We start from the raw sequence: 21,537 nt of genomic DNA, 5'->3' as shown, positions 1-21,537 counted from the left end.
ACTGCTTCTGTGTAGAATGTGTTTTCTTAGATATTCTCAGCGCGGTGCACTGCCATCTTCCTCAGGTCTTAGACGAAGGTACCCCTGTCAGTAAGATGCTTTGTGTAGATTTTTATCAAGCACGTTGAAGACAAAAGCCCTGCCTCTTTATGCTGCATCCCCTATCTTCCTTCTACTCTTCGTGTTTCTCACAGTGCTCGCGATGATGTTCCTTACTGTCTGAATGCATTGTCTGTGTACACTACAAGATGGGGCGGGAGAAACTTGGGGCTTTTGCACTTAACAGTTCAACATGGTAGGAGAAGAATGCCTGAGTCAGTGAAGTGCTTGCTTCGTAAGTGTGAGGGAAGCAGTGTCATTCCCAGAACTCATGTCCAAGCAGCTAAGCACGGTGACATATTACATTTGTAATCCTTGTAATGCTGGGGGCACAGAGACAGGACGATCCCTGGGACATGCTTGCCAGAGAGGCTAGCCTAGTCATTAAGTTTCCGGTTAATGAGTGAGTCTATCCTAAAGAATGTAGCCAGGACTCCTGAGGATGATATACGGAGTTGAGCTCGACTTTCCACAATGTGCTTATGCACATGAGTGTACTCAATCCCACATAAGCATGTGCACACAAGGGAAAAAATACCATATATACAACTTACCATGAGAGAGAGAGAGAGAGAGAGAGAGAGAGAGAGAGAGAGAGAGAGAGAGCGCTTTTAGTAAGGGATACTTGAACAGTAAATATGACAGTCATTCTTCTTGAGTTTTATGTTCAGTTTAGAGGTAGAATGCATAAGCAGGAGATAAGGAAATGTAAAATGCTTAGCTTTGGGTGAACCAGATACTGAGAGGGATTCTTTATAAAATGATGGATAGGCCTGGGAATGTAGGCCATTTGTATTTCAGGGCTGTCCCCTGTGACATGGGCTTCCATTTTGAAATAGACAGAAGTCTTTCAATCCGGGTTTCTTGCCAATTTTTTTCCCCTCCTATTTGCGAAGTGCCATAATTCTGACTTCAGTTACTTCCTCTGCAATCATGAGATGGGGAAGACTGTTATGTAAAAAAGCCTCCTGACAATTTGTCACATTACTTAAGTCTAGCAAAAGATTAGAAACCCTTTCAAGCCAGCATTTCAGACTGATTTCCGAAGACTACACTGTTTTCCTTCTTCCTCGGAAAGCTTTTGAAAATTTGCAAGTGCTTCAGTCTGCCATGTGTTCTTACAGAATATGATTTGAAGCCTCACGAACATTATACGTTAGAACTGCCGCCTTTATTGTGGATCCTGCAGACAGCTGCCAGTCATTAGCTGATTGGATGCAACTGCTGATAGGTGATGGCTCTCGCGGTGACGGTGCAGTTAATTTATTCTTTAAATCTTCCTGGGGGACACATGATACTGATCGAGACATTGTCTCAGTGGCTTGAGAATATCAAAAGGCTCGTAGGCACTGTCCACTGGAGACTTCACAATGATTTTGCATTCCTGTGCTAAGCAGGGGCAATTCCCTATGATGGTTGCTGTAATGGACAAGTCATGCTGGATCTGAAAGATTTGTTTTTTATTTAATGCAGTACATTTTCCTAAGCCAGCTGATACACACATGCTTACAAAAATCATTTTTTAATTCATCACGAAGCATGTAAACCCGTGATTTCTTCCTCTTTGGCCTCTGGCTGTTTCTGATGCTCTTTGTGGGGGACAGGCAGAATTGGCATTTGTCACCTTGGCTTCCAGGGCTGTACAGTGTGTCTCTCCTTTCACCCAGCTCCTGGTCATTCTCTCTTATGGGTTTGGCCTCTCCTGACCTTGTCTTTGTTTCCTCTCTCTGGTATATATAGTGTCACCTGCAACGTAAGTGAACAGCGTGGAGGTAGCTTAAATAATTATTGGCTTTTGAAATGATGTTTCTGTGACCTCCTGTTCTAAGAGCTTTTCCTTCTCGGGGATCATCCAGTATCTCATCTTATCACTTCTAGGTTCAAATCCCAACTCTGTAAAAACTTGTATTAATAGGCGATCATCAAAGATTAAGCATTATTGTAAATGTGAATACACAAACATAAAAATGAATGATAATATATACACAATCCTGTCTGCTAAAACACTGAACTCATACAAATACTCATTAGAATTTTTTTAAGCTAAACATTTCTTGATTAAACAGTTCTCTGAGATTGACAGTGTAACTTAGCTTGCAGAATGCTTGCTGGCATGAACAAAGCTTTACATTTGAAACCCAGCACCACGTAATCTGTGCCTGGTTTCTCAGGCCTGTGATCACAGCACTCAGGAGGGGGAAGTGGAGGATCTGACTTCAGGATCATCCTGAGCTACGCAGTTTAAGGTCAACCCAAGCCCCATGAAAATCTGACTCAATAAATATATAAATATTAAGCAAATACTTAGATAATAAATAAGACCAGGGCTCTTGGCTACCTTTAGCGAACATATGACTGGAATTTCTGATTGTTTTGATGAAGGTTTTTAAAACTGTGAGCAATTAAGCAGTTCATGTTATCCTGAGGATACTTTCACAAGCTAAAGTTGGTCCTTAATTCCTTTTTGCTTATGCAAACATGTGAATGTAGCTATAAAAGGTGGCCATACAGTGGTTCTCATATTTATCACTCTCTGGTCATAAAGGAATCCTCAATTTATGCGTCCCAAAATAAATGACATTTTTTTTTAACAGACTTAATTCATTTATATTTCTTGTATAAAAACCCTTATGTGGTAGCCACAGCTGGAGCCTGGGTCCTCTGAACAGAGACTGGTGTGGATTTTCACAAGATGGTCAGTGAATTCCTGATAAGGAGACTTGGTGAACACAGTCTCTTTCGAGAGGTCAGGGGTCAGGTAGCTATAGGTCTTAGAGATAGCATCAAAGGTGGCCTTGGCAAAGTTGCCCAGGGTGGCAGTGCAGCCCCTGGCTGAAGTGTAGCAGTCATTTATACTGGCCATCATCAGTAGCTTCTTGGGCACAGGAGCAGAGACAATGCCAGTGCCTCGGGGGACAGGGATGAGACGCACCAGCACAGAGCCACAGTGGCCTGTCACCTTGCATGGCACAGTGTGGGGCTTGCCAATCTTGTTCCCCCAGTAGCCTCTCCGCACTGGGACAATCGAAAGCTCAGCCAGGATGATGGCCCCTCGGATGGCAGTGGCTACCTCCTTGGAGCACTTAACACCAAGACCAACGTGGCCATTGTAGTCCCCAATAGCGACAAAGGCCTTGAACTTGGTCCGCTGGCCAGCCCGAGTCTGCTTCTGCACTGGCATGGTTTTCAGAACCTCATCCTTTAGAGATGCACCCAGGAAAAAGTCAATAATCTCAGACTCCTTAATGGACAGGGAGAACAGGCAGATCTCCTCCAAGGACTTGATCTTCATGTCCTTAACCAGACGGCCCAGCTTTGTGACGGGGATCCACTCCTTGTCTTCAGCTTTACCTCCACAAGCCCCGCGGCCTCGACTACGGCCACGGCCTCGGCCACGACCGCCGCCCTTAAGGCCGCTGCCTAATCCTCCGCGCCTCCTAATCCTGGGCCCCTGGGTCCTCCGGGCCCTCCCGCTGCACCGGCGTCATCTGCCATTTGGTGTTTTCCCGAAGAAGAAGAAGCATAAATGACATTTTTTAAGAACTGATATCTATAGAGAAAGCTATAGATAAGAAACCTGTTCTCAATTCTGCATTGTTTAACAAGTTCTCTTCCTTCTTGGGTGACTGCAAAAGTGACTGATTGGTTTCAGCATCATATGCTTTCGAATTACAAAACAAATACACATACACATATTGCCTCCACATTCCTGTCTCAAAAGCTCTTGACATTTCATTATTAGCTATGCGTATTGTATTGGTTTAGCTCTGGATAGCTCCCCCTTTCTGAATTGAGAGTCTTTGTGTTGGACAGGCTAGCTTGGAAAGCACTGTGTGTGTGTGTGTGTGTGTGTGTGTGTGTGTGTGTGTGTGTGTGTGTAGAATAATATTTTGTTCAAGGAATGATTGAAAGTTTGCCTGAAATCTAAGTCTCTATGTGAAAGTTGACATTTGTGCTTTTTCGTTTCCAGTTCTAAGTGAGACTCCTCTGTGGCTATGGTATAGTATAATTAAGCAGCCAGATTTATAGACATGGATGAGAGTTCTATTTATGCAGTAATTTATCATAGCACGTCAAAGGAAAGGTAGAAACTTTTCAAAAGAGGTTCATATTATATAAAATATTAAAGTGATCAGTGTTGTCAAGAAGAAAAACACAGTTGTATTTCAAGGCTGACTGGCTGGACAAAAACGCTTCTAAAACAGTCATTGACTTAGAAAAACATCGGAACAAACTTTAAAAACCCTTGTAAGAAGAAAGAGAGTGAAATGAACTCGTAGAAGCTAATGTGAAAAACGTGGTGTCAGAAATGAAGTTGGGATCCCATAGGGTAGAGTGAGTCTGTGTTCATCTTCCTTCTCAACCCCTTGTTTATTGAGTCTGGCAGAAAAAACCAAAACAAACAAAAAACAAAACAAAGCAAAACAAACAAAACGGCCTCAGCAGGTCAGTTGTAGTGCATGTCTGTAATTCCAGAAACCAGGAGGCAAAGGCCGTTGGATCTCTGAGTTTGAGGCCAGGTTTACAAAGTGAGTTCCAGGTCAGCCAGGGCTACACAAAGTAACTTTGTCTAAGAAGTCAATGATGATGATGATCGTGATGGTGATGGTGATGGTGGTGATGATGATGATACAAATAAAGATTAACAGAAGAAGTGAAATAGCACTGTTATGTAGTTGGCTGTAATAAGTCAGGCTATTAGCAAATGTCCTTTAAAAATATTCAAATATTCAAAATATACAATTCTTGAGAAACGTAAGAGTAAGCCTTTTCAAATGGAAATTAAATACCCACGGAACTTAAAAGGCCTTTCATTACTTCAAGAATGGAAAAGTACATAGACAGAGGCATGCAGAGCTCTGTGAAATTCAAGACCAACCTCATATATAAATAAACATATATGTGTATATAGTGAGATCTATATAAAATACATTAATATATTTAATGTGTGTGTGTGTGTGTGTGGAGAGAGAGAGAGAGAGAGAGAGAGAGAGAGAGAGAAAGAGAGAGAGAGAAAGAGAGAATGAGAATGTTGTAGGCAAGCCAGTGCTGCAGGGTGAGACCCTGTGTCAATAAAATAAAATAAACAAACAAGAGAAAGATCCCAACCTTTTTGTTCTTCACTTAGCTGTAATATACTTTTTTTTTTAGCAAAAAATAACAAGCCATAACACAATGCAATGCCCACAACCCTAAGGTGTTTTATAGAGGATATTGTTGCTGTCTCTGTATTTCAGATTATTTATAACAAATAACTAGTATGTTTCTGGACTTTTAAGTTCCCTGTGTCCCAAACTTACCATTACCTTAGGCTATAACAATTTATGTTCTGAAGAAATTGAAACCAGTTAGCCTCTAGTTAGAATAATCCTGAAATTAGATTATTCTTCCTTCCATATTTTGTTCCTTCAAAACGGTGTATTGTTCTTTCTTAATTAAACCTTTGTAGAAAGATGTTCATTAAAGATAACATTGTATAAAGTAAATGTATGTATGCTTATATTTTTGTAAAAGGATATTTTGTTAAAGGATAGGACCAAGCGCCTATTTGAGAGTTGAGGAAAGAGTCCCGACCCAGGGCTGCGTCACTCCGCACATGTTTTGGCCCTCTTCTCTTTTCATTTTCCTTCTGTGCTAGATCCTCAGATGTGTTGGAAGTAAGAGTTAGCATGCAGGCATTTTCCTTTCAGATTCCTGTCTCAAAAGGTCTTGACATTTCACTCTTAGATATATGTATTTCATTGTTTTTTCTCTGGATAGTTCCCCTTTTCTGAATCAAGAGTGTTCATGTAGCACAGGCTAGCCGGAAATTTAATAAATAGCCCAGGCTGCCCATCTTTCTGTCCCTGTTTCCACTAAATGCTGGAAATACATAATGTGACCTGAACTGCTAAACTTGTAGATGACATAGAGAGAGAGAGGGAGAGAGAGAGAGAGAGAGAGAGAGAGAGAGAGAGAGAGAGAGAGAGAGAGAGAGAGACTAGAGAATGATTTCAGTTTGTATTAAAGAAGTGTTCAACCACTGAGAGAACAGCCTATCCGTGTTTTATTTTGAGACAGTCTTAAATTATGATGTAGGTATTAAACTTTTTGGCCTCAGTTTCCCAGGTGGCTAGGGTTAGCGATTCCTGCATCCCCTATTCGAAGTTAAGTTTTGTTGTCATTGTTTTGAGCTAGGGTTTCAGTCTGTACTCTAGACTGGCCTGGATCTCTCTGGAGAGCCCAGGCTCAATAAACTCCAGTAGCAATCATCCGGCCTCAGTGTTCAAGCCCGACTAAGTGTTGGACTTAAAAGTGATGGACCACCACACTTGACTCTGTAGATCTTCCTTATCACTAGAGTTTGTTACTGAGAGACGCATGCAAGTGAAGGACATGCTCACACCTCAGAGCGTTCTTGTCTTTTTGGATTCCCAGTGTCCTGCAATGTGCAGACCTTACCATTGCCTCACTCTCCGACCTCTTACTGTGTGCATTCAGTTTCTTTGTATTTTTTAAACCCAGTGTTTTCAAGGGTTCTGCACAAAAAAATATTCTTCAGAGGCTAAATCTGTTAAGGAGTAAAATTAGACTTGGAATTTGTGAGCTTTTGGTTGTTTGGTTTTTTTGTCTTTGCTTTTTTTTTTTTCCTTGCTTGCTTGCTTGCTTTTTAACCATAATAGTGATTTTAGAATATTTGGTTTTCAAGCAAATGAAAAGGAAGTTATTAATGGTTAAGTTATGGATTCTATCATGTGCTCATTAGTTATTTTTCCCTGGAAGAAAAGCAACTAAAGAAGGGAAGGGTTGACTTTGCTCTCAGTGTGAGGCCGAAGTCATCCATCCATTGCTGTGCAGAAAGCTTGAGGCACTTGGCCACATTGTATCCACAGATGGAGAGCCAGGAGAACACTGATGTTCATTTGTTTCTTTTTCAGTCAGTCCAGACACCAATTCTGTAAAATGGTAAGACCTCCCTTAACTCAGTGTAGAAACTGGCCCACAGTCACGCCCAGCGTTTTGTTTCTAAAGTAATTCTAAATCCTGACAGTCAATATACACCATCAACATGCACAAAATTAAATTGAAAATATTCACCTTGTATAAAGCATGGGCAGCTACATACATTACTTTTTACCTGTTAGCTTATAGATAATGTAACACATAAAATACATTTTTTCAACAGAACAAATACCATCTGCTTTTGGAAATAACAGCTTTAGCCTTTTACATATAGGGGAACCTCTTTTGATTATGGGTTTCCGCAAAGTCTAAATACTGGAAAATATAAAATGCTCAAATCATGTAATTATTTTAAAATGTCAGCTGTAGAGAAATACTTTGGTGTAATTCTATGAAAAGGTGGCAGAAGGAAATATATGATTATTTTTTATTTTTATACATTTTGATAATGGGTAAGAAATTCACTTTTATTTGTATAAATCATTATCAAATTCATTTCTAATTTTCAAAATAAGATCATTATCAAAGAGTATCTAGCATAAAAATATACTATATACTTACAACATAAAACCATTTTAATAAATAATATGCACTTAAATATTTAAAAAGTCTTATTTAAAGTTTTCTTAAAGAATAAGATTGATCAATTAGGAAACCATGTATAGATTTATAAAACAAATAAACATTGATCACACATAGTCAAATGTGACGCACGTGCACACACACACTTATATACAGAAGAGACAGACAGACACTTCTTTTGACAGTAGAATGAATTATATAGGTTCTAATTTGTAGGCATGTTGGCTGCCATTCTGATAATTCATTTGTCTACCATAAACAACTATTCGATGTCAATAATGCTAATCACTGTGGACTGCGAGTGCCTTCTTTGCTGGCATTAGAGGTGTGCACTTCAGTTAGGAAAAGTATTCATGTGGTATTGTTAGAGAGAAATAGCTGCTTCAGAGGTTGAGCATATCAACCAAGTTACGTACTGTGGGCACAGTAGTCGGTTTCTAGAAGGAGATATCAGTGACCCACCAGCAAAGGAAATGTGGTCTAAATAGATAAAGCTTTGTAATTCCCAACAGTGCAAATACTGCCTGTGCTTTACATTTATTTATTTTTAACATTTTTTTATTAATGGTTTGAATTATGTTCTTTCTTTTTGTTAAGACTGAATGATTTTGTTCATTATATATTCATGTAAATATTGAAAATTTAAAACAGTACTTAATGTGCTAATATTCTCATTGTACAAGCATATAATTACATCTCTTATATAAGCACATGTATTTTTCTGCATTTTTCTCACCGACAGTCACAGTGATGTGTTGAAATTTTCCTGTTGTTCTCGACATTGACCTTCTGTTATCTCAAAGGAACATTATAGAATTCCAAAGTCTCCCTGTTCTTTCTTGTTTCTTTGTTTTGTTTTTGTTTTTGTGGCATTGTGGTTCTCAGACACTTTAGGGGAGGTTGATACAACTATTCAGCCCTTACTGAACCAATTGAGTATGATATAAAGAGGTTCTGTACATGTCATCCTAATGTACACTCACCAAGTGCTTTTCTCCCTTCTTTTGACAAGGGTTTACTTATATTGCTTGAGGAGAGATTTAATGCTTGGCTGCTCCCAAATTCTTCCCTGTCCAGTCACTATATTAGAAAATTGCAAATGTATTATCCCTTCTTTTTATCTCACACACCTGTTGCTGATTAATAAGAAACTCTTCATAGGCCACATTACGATTGCAAATGAGAAATTAATGGGGGTAAAATTAATTTTAGTGCAGGTAAAACCTAGTTTCAAGTATCATGACCCATACTGGCTGGTTCTCTTGGCTAGGGTTAAAAGGATGGCCCATAGCTAATGTTGTAGGATTTGTTGAGGTTCTTAGGTGGTACACTAATGCTAAAACAAGGGGGTGGTGTACATGAATAGCAAAATGTACATGTGGATATTAGAGTTCTGCAGCATAAACAACATCAGGACTAATACTATTGTATCTTGAAAGACTGAAATTGTCTTACCATTTTATTATTGTTTCAGATAAGCACACATTTAGTCCAAGTTCTACTTGATCTATCCAAATTTAAAGTAGGAAGGGTAAAAGTGCCTTTTTACACAATAAAACTACTGTAAATAAAATTTGGATTATGTATTCTGGTATCAATCATAGTTAACCCCACACACCTCATTCATTCCATATTTGAAGTGGACATTAGATGCCACTCATTTGGCTGTCACTTGCAGTTAACCAAAGCATAATCAGTTTCAGAAAAATGAATTCTTCTTGCATGGAAGGATTTCTTTTGTCTGCAGAATCATATGCAGCAATGATTAGAAGATTAATGAAAAAAGATCAGTCTCCCAGTGTTGACCTCCTTCATTGTTTCTTCTGATGTTGATGTCTATTTATGTTACAATCTGGGCAGCAGTGTTTGCAGACCACGTCTGGTGTGTAAGCATTCTACAACGGTTAAAACACAAAGGGCTTTTGGAACCAGACAGGACAGACATATCTCTGTGCTTCCCAAGGCTTTTCAGTGCCTCTTCAGGAAAGTGTATGTTGTCTTTATTCTGAAGAAATATCAGATGCATACAAAATTTTGCCTGAGAATGGTGTTTAATCTGAATAGAAGCATTTCTTACCAGTATACTAAGGGCAGGTCCTTTCCTTATTTTCTTTTGCATTGAGGGGTGGGGTGGGTAGAGAAATACTGGGAATGTGTCAACTTCCAATCTTTCTTGGAAAAAAGATAGCTTTTTGATTTTACACAACTAATTTAAAATCGGAGAAAACAAAACTTTGGGATTTTTCCTTTTAACATACCTAAGTATTTTAATTTTTGAAGATACTTAAATGTTAGATTTTTAGGTGGGATCTAAAGATATAGTTTAAACTTATAAGGTAAAAATAAACTTTCGCTCAGAGCAACAGTCCTTACCAAATTTGGGTCTGGCTATTGTTTTGGGTGAAATGAAAATGCTGGAACAGTAACCCAAAGAGGCATGCTCATTCTGTTGTGGACAACCTAAGGGTTAAGTAGTTAAAGATCCAATATTAATGTTAAGAGATGCGTTTACAGTTTTCATACATTTTCATACTGCAGTGTATGTTAAGTCATGATATTTGTGATAATTTAACACTAAATCAATATATAGAAGTTCTCCAAATTTTAATATGTCGTGACTACTTTTTAATAGAAGTTCATCTACTTGGATTAGTTTTGTGAAGCACCAGAGATAGAAGATTGCCGTCATTTCAGTTTGAGTTTACTCTGTAGACTTAAAAATATTTGAAGATGTGAAGGCTAACTTTGGGACATTGGAGGTATTTATGGCTACGGTTGATCATGTGAGATCAGAAAGATCTCACATTTGATTTTCTCCTTAGAAGACTAATTGCTCTTCAGCTAATATGTTCTTTCAGTGAACAGAAAACAAATCCTGACAGATTGTGGGCTGAGTACAAGACGAGCTTTCATTGCAAATTAAGTTCAACTTTCTCCTCAGTGGATACATGTTGGATATGTTTGAATGCCCTGTGAAGGGTCTTGGTGTAAGTCCTTCATATCCTGAATTTTAACTTTCTATTCATTTTGAGAATAACTTTATAGACCTGTTCTTTTTATTTGTCTGAACTTTTCCCAGCATTATATAGAAGCACCTAGTAGCCTTTGCTTAATATACCCAACATGTCCTAATCCTTGGGTATGCTCTAGAATAATTAAACAGTATCAATTAAATTCCATCTCATGTGAGGACTGTTCACATTGTCAGTGGGAGAACACCATAGGCAGTGCTTTAAACAGTAACTTTGTTGACACATATTAAATATGGTCCATGTTCAATATATAACCTAAAAAATAACCAGTCATGTGTGTCTCAGGATGTCTTTGAATGTGACCCAACTCCAAAATCATAAACTTGTTTAAGACATAAACTTTTGAGTGCAGGACTTTGCTTTTCTTCTAACTCCTAAGATGGATCTCCTGCACGGAATTTGCAGATGACAGTGTCCGTTCACAACAGCAAGAGGCGGGGCATGGCTGAAAGTCCGTATTCTTTCGACTTGTTTCTATTTATAAACCTCTTTCCCCCTGTTAAACATGTTACCTTTCCTTTGCAGTCCTGCAGGAGATTAATTAATTACTAAGAACTTCCTCTATAAAATGGCTGAGATTTAGTCTTCTTTTGTATTATATGTTTTTTTTTAATTTGTAGTATTCTTTGATAAATAAATCCTCACCATTTTGAGGTTCTCATATCCTCTTCCTCCTCCTTCTCATTCTCCTCTTCTTGACCTCCCCCCTCAGGCACCTTTTAAATTGTATCTGGGAAATTTTTGAGAGGAGGGGTCTTATTTTACCCTATAGATAGTGTTCATGTTCTTCTGTTAATTTCACTTGCTAAAATGCCATTGATCGATCTAGTTTTTTCACCCGAGGTGTTGTGTAGTCCAGACTGACATTAAATTCAGTGTTGAGTAACCATGGACCTCTGATTCTCTTGTTTATAACTCACCAGAGCTGGTACAGCTACTGCTGTCGTCCTGTGTGGCTATCTTGGAAATGTAACTTTTGAAATTTCTTGGCATTTATCCTTCTGTTTGGAAAATCTGACAACACAATCTACTTTCAACTTCCTCAGAGCTATTCAGTGAATGATTCTAAAATATTGATTGGAATTGCATAGAATTCTTGGTTAACTTATAGAGGATTGTCAATTTTATTAGTAAGGATGGCTTGTTTGATACGGTCCAATTTCTCAAGTAGTTGAAAGAACAGAATAAGCTCCAATGAGTAATTCTCTGCCTTTCACATACTGAAGTAAATCAGTGAGCACATAAATTTTAATTTTTAATGCTTCATCTTAAAGTGTTTTCCTTTTACCCATAATATATGTATTCGCATATTTCAGCTGAAATTTAAATGGATTTTCAATTCAAGTATGACTTTCTTTCACTTTCAGCTTTATCATTGAAACTTGAAAAATGAACTTTACCATGAAAATAATCATTTCCTAGTTTACTAAATTTGTCAAGGTCATATTCTCTGAGGTAACTTGATCTTTTTGTAAGTAGCTTTTGAATTTATTTACTGTCCTCTGTTGCTAACATCCATGAAAAAGGTCAATCACATTTTTATTTAAAGGGAACACTGGGAGCAGTTTTCACACCCCAAATTCCTGTGACAGTTTTACTCTTAATTTTGGCATCTCTTCGAATGTATTTTGACTGACAGAGAGGAACAGAGATCTAGGGAGAAAGGATGTGGAGAGGGAATTGTATGTCATTGAACACCATGACGTCCTCTGTGACATTCGTTCAGCCAGAGGCGAATACTGCTGGAATAAAGATGGTCCTGTGTGTTCTTATACGTGGAGAGGACACTGTGTTATGCTGAACCTGATAATGTCTTGGGCTCTGTGCTGTGAGAGGATCTTTTACCTGAGAAGCTGGAGTGAAAGGTACTCTAAGGAAAAAGATCTCCCCTAAGATTGAATACTAGGATCCTTTTAATTTTTTTCTTCAATTCTTCCATTTAACAAAATAAAGGGAGTTGTTGGCGTTTTGTGAGTTTTACAGTGGTCTTTGGGTTTTGTTTGTTGTTTGTTTGGTCAGATCTCTGGTGCGGTTTTGCTTCGTTTGCAGCACAATCTGTCTGAGGCTGGGATTCTGTGGGGCTATGTCTGGTATGACCCACCGGCCTTCTCCTGGAGGTCGAGGGGTTCCGGGTGTCCCGTGTTCTTTCCTTCCTTCCTTTCCTTCCACTCTCTAAAATAGGATGTATTACATATATTTGTTTGTCTCTTGCCATAAATGTGTGCTCATCATCAGTGTTAGGGTCACACATGTGCCACCGATGCATATGAGGAAGTCAGAGACCAACTTGTAGAAGTTCATTCCCTCGTCTCACCACATGGGTTCCAGGGATCGAACTCAGGTCATCAGACTTGCGAGCAAACACTTTTTTTTAAATTAACTTGAGTATTTCTTATTTACATTTCGAATGTTATTCCCTTTTCCGGTTTCCATGCCAACATCCCCCTAATCCCTACCCCTCCCCTTCTTTATGGGTGTTCCCCTCCCCATCCTCCCCCCATTACCACCCTCCCCGCAACAATCACGTTCACTGGGGGTTCAGTCTTAGCAGGACCCAGGGCTTCCCCTTCCACTGGTGCCCTTACTAGGATATTCATTGCTACCTATGAGGTCAGAGTCCAGGGTCAGTCCATGTATAGTCTTTAGGTAGTGGCTTAGTCCCTGGAAGCTCTGGTTGCTTGACATTGTTGTTCATATGGGGTCTCGAGCCCCTTCAAGCGAGCAAACACTGTTAGCCACTGTGCTTTCTTGTTGGCTCTGCAAGAGTTTAAGCCCTGTTTAAGCCCTATTTTCTGTATACATTATCTGCCTCTTAGCACCATTCGTGGGTAGGTTTGACGTTTGGTTTTCTTTGTTGCAACAAGCATTGGGATAATTCTAAAGTTTTGATGGATGCTTGACTTCCAGTATCAGAGGTTTCCCTCCAAGCCTGGTTGAAACATGCTTCAAGCCTGAGGCAGGGCAGAATGTCATGAGGGGAGCATGTGGCAGAACTAAAGAGCCCACCTTATGTTGGAAAGGAAACAGAGAGAGACAGCGGAAGGGACCAGGGTCTCGCAATACTCCACTGGTTCTTTGTGAAGAACTTAGTTTCCTAACTAGGTCCCTCCCCCACACTTGAACCATCTCCCTACAGTCTATTCGAAGTTTAAGTCTTTCCGTAGGTCAGAGACTCATCTCGTTATCTCTGGGAACCTTGACAGACATAACAGAAATGTGTTATAGTAACATCCTGGGCATGTTCCAGTGTAGCCAGACTGACCATCTGTATTAACGATTACCTTGAGCTGTATTAACTATTACCTTGTTCTTGTTGTTGGCAAAAAGAGAATTTACCAGTATCTGATTGCATTCATTGTTGAGTAAATGAACACACAATCAAATGCGCAAACATACATTCTTGATATAAAGCTAGCTATGTCTGCTGCTGTCCAGAGGGACACTTTTTAGCTATGGCTTAATTAAGACATAAAATCTTAATGAGGAAGCCGTTTATTTCTCTAGAAATGTGCCTTAAAATATTTACTTTCAGTATGTCCTGGCTGCAGTTTTCTTTAGTATCTTTGAGGGTGAGACTGGTTACCTTTTGTCTTTCATTGTGTAAGTTAACATGTGCATGTATTCTGAAGAGTCAATTCACTGTAAATCTGTTTACTAATTCTTGATCGAAGCAGAACTCGGACAGGGACTAAGTAAAGTGACTTGAAAACAAAGCTATGAGAAGTTCCACAGGGCCTAACCCTTATTAATTTGAGGATGAGAGACTTCAGGCAAAAAGAGTAGTGTCATTGCCTATTACATAGGAACACGTCTTACGGTTTTTCTGTTCTTAGTTCCTGTTGTCAAATGCGTAGTTTACTTGATGATATTTTTAGTGCATTCACTTTTTAAATTGAATGCTAACGGTTTCTGTGAGCTCACGGGCCGTGGAGCAGTTCACAGTGGATGGATGCTGTTTTGTGGTAAAGGTGAACCTAGTATGAGAATATTCGTTAGAGGATAGGGCAGGCCTAGGTTAATCAGTGTTGGATCAGAACTTCTGCTTCAGCATTAACCCTGCACATCTTTAGTGCTCCTTCATCCACAGAATAGCTGCACACACGACGCTGTGTTAGGAGAGTTTACGAGACGGCACATGTCAAGCGCGAAGCCAGACATGTGGTGCTATTTGTGGGGAGATAATTGTGAGTTCAGTGTCTTCATTTTGCCATGAAAGCATTTGCAATGTGACAGATCAGTTTTCTCTGTAGATAATAAAAGGATACGAGGTACATTATATTTAGCAACTAAGGTTAAGGCGGATTAAGTTATAGAAACACAGGGATTTTGGACAGCGAAAGATTCTCCATGTTTTTTAATGCATACAAATGGATACTTTAGACACCGCTGATTATTTCAATATCTACCCAAGTCGATCTATCTCAGTGTATAAGCCTTCTTATCCTCACTTTCCTGCGTATCAGAACATTTACTTACAGATCTTGTTGTGGATTAATTGTGCTCAGAAGCATAATATTCTACTCACATGATCTGACACATATCAGGTCTCTTCATAGCTTTGATCTTGTTTCTTTTCCTGTGCTTTTCATCTTCAAGTGTTCTGTGGCATTTATCAGTTCTTCCATAGTCGGATGATATCTTGGTTTATTTTAAGATGATGCCTTACTGCTTCCAGTCCAGTATATATGCAATAATTTCAGACCACGAAGACCCCTACGGGAACTTGAAAGAACATGTAGTCTTTGTAGGAGACCTTAAGATAACGTTGTTCTTGGCGCTGTGATGAACTGTACGTATGCACCAGCTTTGAGCCATAATGATTGCTTGAATTATTTTAGACATTGAATGTATTTAATCTCTTGGCTTGATGAAACGTTAGAGCATAAAGGAAATAAATTTTGCCCATAAAATGTTTTACGAAGGTTTCTTTTTTCCTCCCTGTGGTGTTCCCCGATAGACGGATATTATGTCATATGTAATTGGATTGACACTCAGCTTGAATACTTCTTTTTCTTCTTGCCAGCGTGGGGTAACCTTGGAAATGTTCTGAAGAGTCAGAGTAAAATCTCCGAAGCTGAAATTGCCTATAGAAATGCTCTGTACTACCGCAGCAACATGGCTGACATGCTGTATAATTTGTGAGTATGCTTTGCTTCCTCCGATTAATCTCGTGTTTGAAACCTGCTGTGAGAAAGACTACTGAGTGAACTAATAGGAATGGAGATGCTGGCTGATACCTATTTTCTAAAATTGACTGTCTTTCCTTCCTTCCTTCCTTCCTTCCTTCCTTCCTTCCTTCCTCTTCCTCCTTCCTCCTCCTCCTCCTCCTCCTCCTTCCTCTCTCTCTCTCTCTCTCTCTCTCTCTCTCAAAATTAGGCCTCTGAGATCGGTAGGTGAGTGGTATTCGTGCTTTCTCCCTCTGAGGCCATGCCATCTATATCCATGTGTACTGATACGTTTAAATTGTTTTGAAAAAATATTCCATATAAAATAGTTGGCATAATTGCTTTTTAACATAAAAATATATGTTCTGCTCAAACTTAGGTAAATATAAAATTTTAGAAATTTGACGTGACATGTAAACAGAAATATTAAACAATATTCGCTAAAACTTTGTGTCAAAGCATATGTAGAATATATACTTAGCTTGGGCCATAGCAGAGAGATTGTAGTTGTTAGGTAGACTTTCCTCTTGATCGTGTAGGTTAAGTTCTTTGGAACTACTCATGAGTTTATCCAAGTTTTGATAATAGTGTAACTCAAAATATTCCTTAGTTTTGAGTTTGAAAAAAAATCCTCAAGGGCTAAGTTATCTTTGCCTTTTGGATGGACCATTCCCTGAGACATCGTGGGTTTGGAATGGTAAATGAAAACTAAACTTGAATCCTTTCCTTTGCCTTCTACATTTAGGGATTTTTACATGTAATAGCTAGCTGAAACACTAAAGAGTATCTAGTTTATTGACTTCTGTAGTGGAAACTTTTAGGGTTGGTAGGATGCAGAGAGAGTTAGATCCAGATACTTGGTATATAAAATGCAGTTTTATTGTTCCTCTTTGTTCTCAGAGGGTCACTAAGGCATGTAGAAGATAGCTCTCAGAGTTTATGGATGTAATCTCCTAGCTCTTTTCACTTTTGCTGCAAAAGAATATCGATGTCACATCTGCTCTCTGCCTCTCTCCTGCCTCCCATAATTCTCTGCCATTCTGTCCACTTTCATCCTGGAGACTTTCTTTGAATGATACATGAAGCCATATGCTTCCATGGATCAAATTCTAGGCAGAGTGGGTAGGACTGCATAACACCTACTAAAGCTCTTTCAGAGTTGCTGTGGATCCATAGGGGACCAGTTCCGTACAAGAAAGTGAGCGCTCTTAGAATTTGATGCCTCCTTCTTATGCTTTATGAATATTGTATAATAAGTTATCAAAAACTCATAAGCTTGAATTTTTGTATACTTTTATGTCCTTGTTATCTAAATCTTTTGAGTGTTTTAGTCCAAAAAATTGATATAAAATGTTATTAAAGATAAACATAAATAGAAAAGGAGGCACGCATTTAAAGTACAACAGAGAAGCTCTGTAGATGTTTATGTTGTGTTCAACCTGCTAGAGTCTAGGACCCTGACAGCAGTGGAGTACAAATCTGTTGTCCTCTGACAAAAGTATGTCAGTAGGGGGATTTTGGAATTGCATGAGGTGTGATGCTTTTTTCTTTACCTAGAATTTCTTCCCATACAGTACAACCTTTGTATGATTCCTTCTCTTGGTCCTGTGATTCATGCTTCCCCAAATATGTCTTCATCTTCCTGAAGTAACTGGAACGTATTTCTTGTTCTTTAATGAAATACTATATGTATATATTTAGGTTCTCTTTGAGTATCTCATGACTTCATCATTTAAACTATTTTTATGACTTTATTACTGGTGTAAGCTTTATTTAATGAGAAAGGATGGTATCAGTTTTAACACATTTGTATGCATATCTTTTCTCTACGAATGTATACATTCTATAGATAGGTGGATATAGATATATTTGCCAAAGGACCTTATGCCTTGCAATACGGGATATAGTGTTTTTTCTTGTATATTCAGGGAAGTAAATAAACTAGCCAATTACTACTCCTTTATTGAGCGTATTTTGTTTGTTAGTCACAGGTATAGCCTCTGGTTAATTATTTTTCCTCTATGCCAAGTGTTCTTGTATTATGGTATGTGCTAGACAAGAATTTCACAACTGTACTGTATCTTGAGTTACAAAGGCAAGTGACATATGTATGAGTCACTTACTCATTGGTGGCACGTGTTAGGCAGGGGTCTAAAGGCAATATGTTTTATCCCCAATTATGCTTTACTAATAACATAAAAATATTCCACTAGACAATCCTGTCTTTTTTTAATAATTTAATTTTTGCTTACTCCTTCACTTTACATCCTGCTCCCTGTCCCTCTCCTAGTCAGCCCCTCCCATTGTCCTTCTCCCCTTCCCGCTCCCCTTTTCCTTAACTTGTCTAAGAGTTTCCATTGCTGCTATAATACACCATTGCCAGGAAGCAAATTGGAAGGGGAAGGGTTTATTTTGCTTCAACTTTCACAATGTAGTCCATTATTGAAACAAGTCAGGATAGGAACTCGAACAGGGCAGGAACCTGGCAGGAGGAGCTGATGCAGAGGCCATGGAGGGATGCTACTTATTTGCATGGTCCCCATGGCTTGCTCAGACGGCTTTCTAATAGAACTGAGGACTACCACCTCAGGGATGGCACCACTCACAATGGGCTGGACTCTCTCATCAATCACCAAGAAAATGCTGTAAAGGCCTGCCTACAGCTCAGTATTATGAAGGGATTTTCTAATTGCCCTTGGATAGCTTTTCTGGATGACTCTAACCTTTGTTAAGTTGGCATTAAACTAGCCAGAAAGCCAACTTGTGTATCATTTACAATGTCCATCTAATAAGAACTTGAGAGTGCCTGGGTAAGCAGAGAGGGCAAATGGACAGAGCTATCTGAGCTTTACTGAATTGTTTCCCTTGAAGAATTAGTTATTCTATGTCCTCCTCCTCTTTTAGAGAACTGAAATGACTTATATGGACAAAACCAAGTTGGGATTTATTTTGAAAATGAATAAAAGAATTAAAATACTAGACAATGACTTTAAATAGCACATCTGAATATTGGTTCATGTAAGAATAGAGGGAAAGGGTGATTTGGAAATATTAAGTAAGAAAGGCCTGAGTGATATGGAATTATGGCTAAAGTTGAGTGAACATTGCCTGAAAAGGATGCAGAAGTGTGAGAATTTTGGGAGCGGGGAGGTCAGGAATCATTTCATATCACATCAGAGATATATACACACAGGTTGTATTCTCTGTTTATGTGATATGGTGTTTAAAAATGTTCTGTGCCCTTCCCCCCCACCATAGAAGTTGTATGTGTGTAACATTCTTTTTATTTTAATTCTTTCATAGAATACACATTTCCCTTCCTCCACTCCATACAGTTTAGCTCCTTTATATTGCATCCCAGGAGCCTCTGAACAGAGTAAAAGAATGAGGTCAGTGAGACTCAGAGATAACTTTTCTAAGGTCTCACACACACACACACACACACACACACACACACACACACACACACTCAACTGTCATCTGAACATATGCTCCTCTGACTGTGTATCACACCTACACTCGCATGTTTGTTTAAATAGACAGGCATAAGACGAGGACAGTATGGACAGGAAACTTTCAATATGCAAATTTCAAATTCCAACAATTGGGATACCTTTACAGAGAGAAATAAAGTAGTTGTGATTAAATCTAAAATAATGCAACAAGCTACTTTTGGCCCAGGTACTGACTTTATGACGTACCTGACCATCCTGCATATCAACCTGACTGGATTCATACTGGGACTGCATGCCTGTGCCAAGATTTGCTTTCAAGAAATGTTGCAAGAAGCATGTTAGTTATTGTATTTGATATGATTTCAGTCCATCTTAAAGACAATAGCCATGTATTGTGAGATTTAAGGCCATGTTTCATTCTATTCTTAACAAATATTCTTAGCAAAGCACAGAGCTAATTTTTTATTCGTGTTTACAAATCACTAAAGTTGCACGTTTCACGCAATAAATTATTTTAAACCAGTTTTAGAAGATCTATGTGTGTCTGTTGGCTTTTCTTTTAGAGTATAACATATTTTTAGAGACAAAGCCCTTGAGATATTGTTCCCTGATTTACATAATCATGTTTTGTAAATACATAGTTGACTTTCAAGCTTTTAACTGTGATGCTCTCTGATTTCTGAAATACAATCTTTTTTTCTGAAAAATAGCTGTGCCCTTTCCTTTATTTCTGGCAGCCTTTTCTTTTAAACAGCTAATTCAGTAGAACACTGGATTTCAGTTTCTGATTCAGTAAAACATTGAATTTTCTTTCAGTTTGAGAAGGCAGGTAATACATTTAATGTAGTATAATCAATTTTTGATTATCTTATAGAGAGATCATATTTGAATATAATTGAGATTTTACCATTCTTCTGTGTTGTTAGAATCCAAGTGTCCGCCCTGCGAAGCTTGACAAGGAGAAAGAAAACAATGTTTAGATTTGAGGGAAGTAAAAAGAAAATATCAATGAACTAGACTTTGGAGAAGCGACAGGCAGGAATAGGGAAAGATCTGAAAATTTGGCCAGGGTGATATAGGAAAGAATAGAAAATCTCAAGTGTAACCCCAAAAAGGAGAAAGGTGTTGTTATAACAGATATATGAATGCTTAAAATAACACACATAGTAAACATGTGAAAATTCTGCTTATACTTTCCTGGGAAAATACAGCTGCTCAGTTCGGGCCAAAGAATATAATGCAATCTGAGTCAAACACCTTGGGAAAGTTCAAGAAACATTGAATTCTTTCTTAGAAAAAAAAAAAAAACAGTGAAATTGCTTTGAAAGTGGCTTCTGCAAAATCCTCAAAGAAGACATAATTATTTCACTAACGACTTTTCTTTCTTATTTTTTTAAGAAGGCAGATTATACTGAAGGCAAAACCTGTAAAATTACATACATACATCTGAAAAGAAAACCTGCCAGTGTTCCCCTCCCCAGTCAAAATAAGACTCAAACAAGAAACAATAAATCGGAAACCGCGATAGACAAGTCATGCTAATGAGCACAAATGCACGCCTGTCTTGAAATTAATATAGAGGCTGAGAGGACTATCTGAAAGATTAACGAACTACAGCCAGGTGGGATTTAGTCTGGGATTAATGGTGATGTGTTTAATATTGCCATTCAGTTACCACACTCTTAATTTAAAAAGTCAGGAGAAAAAAAATATAATCTCTAGATATGTCAAAAAGGCATTTGATTGGTAGCTACCTCAGAAAGTTAAGAATCTAAGCAGACTAAGAATGGAATAATACCATACCACATAATAAAGAATGTCATCTCTGTATTCAGTGAAAAGCTTTAGTGAAAAGCACGGACTTGACTCTCGTATTTATCAGAGGCTTTGTTATTGTTTTCTCCATGGGATTTCTAACTATATTTGCTGTTTTCATAGGGAGGTATGGAATCTCTATCAAAGGAGGAAGAATACTCTGTGACTCATAGTAGATATTCACAACCCTATTCCCTGAAATATGTATTTTGATCAGATGCAAGGCGATTCTGTTTTATAAGTAACATTCTTATTAAGTGGGATCATGTATGACTTTAATCCTTGTGCCCAGGAGGTAGAAGCAGGAGGGTTAGAAGCTCAATAGCCTTTTCTCCAAAATAACAAGTTGTATGCTACACAGGACCCTGTTTCCAAACATCAAACTGACAAAAAGAACTTCTTGAATCAACCGCCTGCTGACGAAATACATTCCTTTGTTTGTACACG

At 38.4% G+C, this 21,537-nt stretch overlaps 1 protein-coding gene and 1 pseudogene across 1 annotated transcript in view; one reads left to right on the top strand and one right to left on the bottom strand.

The window, feature by feature from the left end:
- Tmtc2 (transmembrane O-mannosyltransferase targeting cadherins 2) overlaps positions 1 to 21,537 on the top strand; it is a 383,050-nt gene that overhangs the window by 201,525 nt on the left and 159,988 nt on the right. Inside the window, exon 4 of the mRNA XM_032911909.1 lies at positions 15,679 to 15,793. Within this exon, the coding sequence (XP_032767800.1) occupies positions 15,679 to 15,793 (115 nt within the window). The remainder of the gene's footprint in view (positions 1 to 15,678; positions 15,794 to 21,537) is intronic.
- On the bottom strand, positions 2,728 to 3,594 carry LOC116908637 (annotated as a pseudogene).

The sequence above is a fragment of the Rattus rattus genome, chromosome 1 (assembly GCF_011064425.1).
Source record: "Rattus rattus isolate New Zealand chromosome 1, Rrattus_CSIRO_v1, whole genome shotgun sequence".
In the NCBI taxonomy this organism is placed as follows: domain Eukaryota; kingdom Metazoa; phylum Chordata; class Mammalia; order Rodentia; family Muridae; genus Rattus; species Rattus rattus.
Note: the sequence above shows the minus strand (reverse complement) of the source record. Positions and strands in the feature narration are given on the sequence as shown.